Source organism: Dermacentor andersoni, chromosome 3 (assembly GCF_023375885.2).
Source record: "Dermacentor andersoni chromosome 3, qqDerAnde1_hic_scaffold, whole genome shotgun sequence".
Classification (NCBI taxonomy): Eukaryota; Metazoa; Arthropoda; class Arachnida; order Ixodida; family Ixodidae; genus Dermacentor; species Dermacentor andersoni.
In genome coordinates this window covers 78721419-78729547 of record NC_092816.1, presented here as the reverse complement: position 1 = coordinate 78729547, position 8129 = coordinate 78721419, and the positions used below count along the sequence as shown (strand labels likewise).

At 43.1% G+C, this 8129-nt stretch overlaps 1 protein-coding gene across 3 annotated transcripts in view; it reads left to right on the top strand.

Annotated features, from left to right (window-relative positions):
- The first annotated feature begins 1079 nt into the window (after window positions 1–1079).
- The window catches only part of LOC126544322 (uncharacterized), a 31628-nt gene continuing 24578 nt past the window's right edge, over window positions 1080–8129 (top strand). Inside the window, exons 1-4 of one of the 3 annotated variants that reach the window (XM_055061436.2) lie at window positions 1080–1177; window positions 4341–4416; window positions 5293–5435; window positions 6214–6368. In XM_055061436.2, coding sequence (XP_054917411.1) covers window positions 4395–4416; window positions 5293–5435; window positions 6214–6368 — 320 coding nt within the window. In that variant the 5' untranslated portion in view covers window positions 1080–1177; window positions 4341–4394. Of the gene's footprint in view, window positions 1288–4340; window positions 4417–5292; window positions 5436–6213; window positions 6369–8129 lie in introns of all 3 variants that reach the window. The other 2 variants (XM_055061433.2, XM_050191607.3) reach the window with 2 other exon arrangements.

Here is an 8129-nt window from a genome sequence, read left to right as displayed (position 1 = left end):
ATAACCAGACTTTCTGAACCCGTATTGTGAACGTTATTTTTTGCACGCCTCCGTTGTTTGTAGTTTCCCTACTTCCACTAATCATCCGCCGCTTACTAATCTCTACTGCGTACATGTTTACTTTCCCCCTGCTCTCGCTGACCCAAAGGCTTCAAGGAGGCCAGTGCTGTTTAAATCGACCGCTGGGCAGATGTCTTCACATTCTAATAAAACATGCTCCATACTTTCCCTAGCTTTACCGCAGCAAGCATATGCTTCTTCTTCCTTCTTATATCTCGCTTTATAAGTGCGTGTTCTAAGGCGTCCTGATCTCCCTTCGAAAAGTAATCAGCTTCCCTTTGAGTTATCATAAATTGTTTCTTTCCTGATTTCGTTTTTTTCCTCTTGAGTAGTTACGCATAGCAGGTTTCTTTTCCATTGCCGTCATCCATGATATTATGTCAGCCGTACAGCTCGCATACTTACAGGTAAACTTACTAGTTACTTTACTCCACTGTGAATCAATGTTTTCGTGTACAAATACCTGAAAACTCTCCCAGCCAATTTACTTTCTTCCACATTCCCTCAGTCGCTCTTCACAATCAATTTTACCCCTGTGAGCTTCCCTCACTTCAAAACTTGCCCTGCCCATGTCACCCGGTAGAGCTTCGTTTGTAGTCTTCCCGTGAACGCCCAATGCGAGTTTCATAAGCACGACGAACGCCCTCTACGCTGTGCTACGTAAAGCCCCTCAATCCACGCGCCGCTGCCGCTTTCGGCGAAAACGTGGATGGAGGGGTTCTAGTGCTACGCAGCGATTATGTCGGCTCTGACTTTCTGCCTCTAGCAAGATGGCGCCTGCCAGCTTCACTTTTGGAGAGCTACTTCCGCTCATATATATGCTCCTTGAGTGGTGCCCTGTGTACTTAAAATACGGACTTTAAAGGCTATTTTTTTGCTAGTTTAATGTGCTGAAAGCAATTTTGAGAGCCATAAATACTTCTTCGACGTCGTGCTTTGAACACCTTCTTCTTTAGGCGCCGGAAATGATCGGCAGGAAAGTCGTCCCCATCGTCATCGTGCGTTTACGTCCTGTTGACGTTCACAGTTTAAATAGGCCCGGTAATGGTTCGCGTTGTCAACCCACTTGTTAAATTGTTTCTGCACATGCTGGTCGCATTCGCAGTCGACTAGTCTGGTAAGAATACCAAGTGCACCGTTTGGCAAAGCATCCGACCCAGTTTAACTGAGGTCTAACTTCCCCGAGGCCTGCAAATGCCGTCAACCATGCTGCCGGTACGATAAGCCGTTAGTGCATTCTCTTTGCTCTTACTTTTCGTTTCGCTGATTCTCGAACGCTATTGGAACAGTTAGTACATTATTGCCGAATCAAAAGACCAGCGAAAAGAGTCGTTGTGGAGCATGTAGAAAGATGGAGTGCGAATGCTTGCATTGTCTTCGTGTCCTATCTTTTGTGCGTGCGTCCTTTTCACTAGTTTTTCTGACCGGCCAACTTGGAAAGGGACTTGTAGGCTGTTGGGTGCAGTACTGCGCCCCGCCCTCTTTTTGAACAACTCGAGTTAGGACCTAATGTCGCTTTGCCTAACGTATGCTTCTACCAACTTGTCGAACGCACGTTACTGGAAACCATGCACCGTTGAGCCTAGAAAGATGTGTGGCAGCTCCCACAAGTAAAAAGGTGGTAGCCGGAGCTAGTTATGCGTTAATTTTGGAAGTTGTAGCAAAAGTGACGGTCCCATGCTCTGACAAGTGCGGCAAAATGGAGTGTCTCCGTCAGATTTAAATGTGATACCCGGACAAGGTCATGCATCGGTTCCAGTCACCTTTTGTAGATGTAGAACCGTGCAGTTGCTAATGTTACATAAAGGCTGGCGTGCAAACGTTACGTTGCAAAGTTGTCGCTCTGTGTGTCTATGGCGCATACTTACCTTGGAAAACTGGGTGGTTAAGAGAAACGGACAAGCATTGCATTGTTGTTTTGAAGCAACCGTTTCTCTTGTTGACCTGAATAATGTTGTTGTTCTAGCCTCAAAACATGGCTCGTACCCACGAGGGGGATTGGCCACACTGGATGGTTGTGGCGTTGATATTGAGTCTGTTTTTCTTACGAAGCTCCGACATTGCCGTTCCATTAGAAAACGAAACGTCCAAATTGCAGTAAAATATGCAGAAACAAGTGCTGAAGGCGAAAAAGCCTTCCTCTTCTTTTTTTTTTTCTTTTTTTTCTATGGTGGTTTATTTGCATCTCCTATGAATTCCCAGACTGTCCAGTGTTCTGATAAAGTTAGCACTATTTCTGTCCCCATTCTTCCCGACACAATATTATAGGCATCCCGTCAAATCCATTTAGGACTTCATGTCGTGTTTGAGCATGATTTCTTACAAAGCACTGTCAACTCGAAAAAATCGAAACGGATATACAGAAGAGTCAACCCCGCAACCAAGCGGGAGTAAGGCCGAGGAAGAAGAAAGCCAGTGTAAGCTGAAGCACTGCCTCCTGGCAGAAATTCCACTTCAAAATTTAGGATTACCTTTAAGCAGCACTGTTATACTCTCCCTTGGAGCAACAGTTTTGGGATATAGCCACAGGAACGTTTGCCTAGCCATTTATAATTTCCTATGTGGCACAAAAAGAATGCCTTGTTAATAGTTTTTAGTTTGAAGAATTGATTTATTTCTACTGCAGTTTAGAAAATTCAAAAAGTAAAAGCACAAATTCACAGTTCAAATCTTACTATTACTATTCATAATTTAACTTACTCAAGTTTAAGTATATACTGTTTTTTTTTTTTTAACACAGAAGCAACATTCCTATCAACGCAAGGCTTACCATAGTATTGATCAATACTTCATCTCATGTATTCGTAGTTCATTTCATATCTTGGATTATTTGTTTTCCTTTCTTTTTTCGAGTTATTTATTTATTAACCAATTTATTTTATTTTATGTATTGAGTCATATTACCACCCGATTCGTGGCCTATCCCCCTCAGTGGGTTTGTGCCATTACCTGAGGCTTCATCATCATCATCATCATCCTGGCACCCGATTTTTGGCCTGTCCCCCTTAGTGGACATGAGCCATGACAGAGGTTCATCGTTATCATCATCATCAAGCACTATGGTTGCCTTCTGGTGTGAGCAAGCCTGGCAAATGCATCACTATCCGGCCCTGTTCTTCTTGTTCTACCAGTGATAGCACAGATCACGGCGGCAAGATTTCGGATGCGATCAATTAGATCAGCCTTATCCAACCCACATTTGACTTCTTCTCTAGAGTATAAGCACCTGGCATTTCCCTGGCATAGTGAATCCTGTTACGCAAAGATGCTTGAGGTCTGCCTCGCCAAATTACGCTGCCGCATTCCCTCCCTAAATTTCTATTTACGCAGATCGGGTTTGGTTATCTCCCCCCTCTGTTCTTTTTGTGATGAGGAGGAGACGATACTGCACCTTCTTCTATCGTGTCGCCGCTTTACTGCGGCAAGAAAAAGATTGCTGGAAATACCTTTTCGAAGAATTGGCCTGGACTTGACAGAACCTGCAATTCTTTCGTTCGGGGCATCCACTTGGGGATTCAGCCACAAGGATGCATGCTTCACTGTCCAAACATTCCTTACAAAATCTAAACGAATGCCCTGCTAAATTCTTTTTTTTTTTTACTTTTAAAGTAATTATTACTCATCCAATATGACCTTCCTGATTCTATTTTAACAGGTAATTCTACACTATTCAATGCTATTCCCATAGATATTAGGAAATTTATGCTCCATATTAATTTATAATAATCCACCCATTTCTTGGCCAATCCCCCATGGTGTGTAGGAGCCACACGTGTCACAGGCTACAACAACAAGCCTGAATATGGTGGACCCTAAATCTGTAAGACCATACAGTGTTGCTACTCTTACATAGGTGTCATAAGATATGCATTGATCACAATCGAGCCTGACCCAGATTTAATTTCTCGATTGTGATTAGCTTCGCTGTGCAAGCTGCAAAAGGGAGTCAATCGTGGTCTAGAATCGCAATTGAGTGCCCTTGTAACACCTGTATTATTCGTCGCTCATTTACAATGTTTGCACATGCGGTATGGTTCACTGTATGGTTCAGTTTAATCAAGCGCCAAATTAGTATTGGCGCTTGGTTGCAGCCAAGTTCTACGTAAAGGCCTCCCCAATAATTCTTTTTCATGTAGGTCAATATAATGTGTCGTTTTCCTTTATGAAGTTGGTCATACGTTCATGTTGTGTTAGAGTGGACAGCACTACACATTTTCTTTCGTTCTGCACCATATCTTATGCCACAGTAGAGCCTGCACCTTTCTACGGTTACTTTCCAGATCAAGTATAACGTCAGGTGGGGACACTCTAACAAGAGCAACCACAGTTCTTTGATGAACCAGTCGGACATGTTTGGTGAGTACTCTCTCAGCCATCGTTTCCAGTATGTCGGTCTTTGCGTATTCCACAAAATGATAACTGAAATATTCTTCCTAGGCTATCCTAAGCAGCTAGTCCATTTCTGCCTAATTTTAATTTAATGTAACATTCATGCCCCCGGTTTCACTGCCACGCTTCTCAGCTCGTGTAACAGTTAGCGCAAGGTAAAACTTCTTAGTTGCTGCAACAGCTGTTGTCAACTAGTGCTATACAAGGTATTGAAATGCGTGTACATCTGGAAGCTTGTGTTGGTTTGCAAGTTCCCAAGTCAATATGGACCTGCACAAACAAAATTCAAAATAAATCTGACAGATGCCTTGTAGAAGCACAGTGTTCATGGAAGTGGTGCCCCTGTATATTTCTTCAGGCCTGAAGCAACCTTACTATTGTACACGTAGTTTTCGAAATGCTAACTTTCATTGAGACCTGAGAAAATGAATGATCCGTAGTTCCCAAAGCAACGCCATGCCTATGAGACACCATAGCGGCGGGTCCCGTATTGGTCTTGACCGGCTGGTATTCTTTAACATGCAATTCATTGAAGTGCATGTGGACTTTTGAATTTCGCCCCGATTGAAATGCAACCATTGCAGCTGAGAATCAAGCGCACAGCTTCATGCTCGGCGGTAGAATGCCATAGCCACTCAGTCGCCACGCTGTGATCCAAAAAAATGGATAGTGAACATAAACCCTCTGTATCTAGCAGGGAAATAAAGTTAGACAATTTAGAGGAAAGCAGTAGATGTTAGAATATTTATAGTGGTCATCAAACTTTGCCTCATGCAGTCTTTGTAGACCTTGCAACCTGCATAGGAATCTACAGTGGTTGCCAATTTGCTATTCTACATGCAGCAAAGTACAAGAAGAAAGTACGGGCCATACTCCAGAAGAATAGGCTCCTTGCAAAAGCACTCGGGGATGCCAAAGTGAAAATTAGCGAGTTGGAGGATGCCAGCAGCCGACAGCAAAAGATTGACAACCTTGTGTTGCCTCAGGTGAGGTGTAGTGTTGTTTTGCATCAGAGGCTGAAAATCTTGCTGTTACCTGATTCAAATCCCTTGGACAGTCTTCCAGCTATGTGCCTCGATCGGCTGCTAAAGCAGCACAAATAAAGCTGATTCACTTAGCACAAAAAGGACAAGGACAGCACTTTAGACATTTTCTGGCCTTGCGATTTTTCATTTGCAGGATGTTGTGCAAGTGGCAGTATGAAGTCAGACTAAGCGTTTATTGGAAGGTGTTTTACAGACATCTTTTGCGAGTGCCATCAAACAAAACATTTCTAGGATTTCTGTATTGTTTTTTTTATTTCAGAGTCGTAGTTTTTGTACTGCTGCAGTTCACCTACCTTATAGTCCTGTGTTAAGTTGCACAACATTTACGCAGACATATAGTAATCTGTTGTTTGCCCAATCTTGAAGGACTGCTGTCGATGGCCCACGCATCAATATTTTGTGACAGTCCACTTTCACTGCTTCAGCCGGTAAGATTGTGCTCCTTAAATGCAGTCAAGTACACTGGAATGACACTGCTCTTGTCCAGCACAGTCGCCAGGCTGCAACAACTCTATCATCAAACTGTCTGCTAGTGGCCACAATGAATTTGTGTCAGTTTTCCGGGTTGCCAGATCACTTGCCAATGACCAGTTAGACAGAGGCCATATTTTGATGTTAACTGTAAAAAATGTATTGTTTAAGTCACTATGGTCGTTTATAGTAACCTGTGCGATGTCCATGTGGTGCGAGGTGCTAAGATGTCCTTCCTGAAATGCAGGTCAAGTTGTGGCTTGAGACGAACTTGCAACACATGCACACCATGGTGACCAACCACTCGCGAGCCATCAAGATGTTGCAGGACATAATGACACCCGGAGTGGACATCTCTCTCGCAGGCATCTCTGACCTGGACCTGTCGTCTGCTCAGGAACGGTATGCATTTTGCTCTGTGGGCTGGACCATTCAGGCACTTGGTGTTCATATGCATGCCTGCTGACTCGCCCAAAATTACTTGCATATGATTTTGGGCTCATTCCATGATTTCATCAACATTGCATCAAACTTTCTTAAGAGCAAATTCTGCTTGCAAAAAAAATGCTTTAAAAGATGGTGCGACAGAAGAGTGCAGAGGGAATCTTCAAGAATTTTAATGTTCACTGGTTTTCAGGTATGCTCACGTGTGTCTTACATGCATGCCAAATGGTGAATGTTCTGTTGACAAATATGTAACGGTCACACATTACTAAGGGACACTCTATTTTTGTGTTGGGTTTGTTTCTCTAGGTAGAGTTCGTGTGAAAAAGACATTCAATTAGTCGCGCACTATTCCTATATAACACATCAAGAGGGCAGGTGTGGGGAATATTGCAATAAAAAAAAGGCTTTGCAATCCTGCAGACAGCAAAACGGGCATTTCACCCTGTTGGTGACTGTTCCTACTGCAACAATTCATGACGACAGTGCGAGAAGGGATGCAGACGAGGAATAGAGGCACTGCGTCGTGTACTTGCCCCTGGCTTACATACTTTTTTCACTCTGTTGAGTAACCCGCCGTGGTTGCTCAGTGGCTAGGGTGTTGGGCTGCTGAGCACGAGGTCGCGGGTTTGAATCCCGCCCACGGCGGCTGCATTTCAATAGGAACGAAATGCAAAAGCACCCGTGTACTTAGATTTAGGTGCACATTAAAGTACCCCAGGTGGTCGAAATTTCCCGAGTCCTCCACTACTGCGCGCCTCATAATCAGAAAGTGGTTTTGGCACGTAAAACCCCATAATTGTTTTTTTTTTTTTTTAAACTCTGTTGAGTATTGCACACAGAATGGTTGTTACGGTACTTCCATCCATGTTTGTGAGGGCGCTGAATGTCCACTGCTTCAGGTTTCTTCGTTTTCGTAAATTTTGTAGAAGACTCGTAACTCGTGCTTCTTTTTGAAACATAACCCTGTGTGGGCTTCTTGGTGCATGCTAAGAATTACTACTAGAATAAATTACACTGCTAGCAAGCCCTTAAGCAGCCACATGGCTGCTAGTTAAACATTTTGGTCAACAGGGATAAAGCCCCAGCAGCTTGAAAGGGCCAAGCAGACCATTCTGTGATTGCAGCACAGTGAAATACAGACAGTGAAAGGATGAAAGAAGTGAATTAATATAGACCAACCCTGTTGAAAGGACACACGTGACCTGTATTCATAGTCCTGTACAATCGTATGGGATCATCCTATATGAGAACCAAGGTTTCCATATACACCCATATGACCATACACGATCATCAGTCATCTGGCTCTTTTTATAGGAAAGCAATACATTAGTATATATGTATACTTAAGTTCAAGCGTTTGTGCATAATAGCTTTACAAGTAGCGAATGAAAACACCTTAGCACACTTAAGAAATCGGCATCATAGGCACTGCACAAGCGTGCAACCCAAAACTCTGATTGGATTCTTTTATGCACATGACTGATGGCAAGCAACTGCCAACTTTGGGTCCACTGCTCCTAAAGCTCTCTAATAAGAATCTCGTAGTTCGATCTATACTTTTGTAGTACAGTCAAACCTCATTACAAAGTCACGTCCAACTGAGAAATACCTTCATTATAGTATCTGTTGTAAGCATATATCCTATAATATATTATAATCGGCTTTGTTATACGTATTGCATGCAAGAGAGTAAAAATGCAATCATAGCTGTCCTTC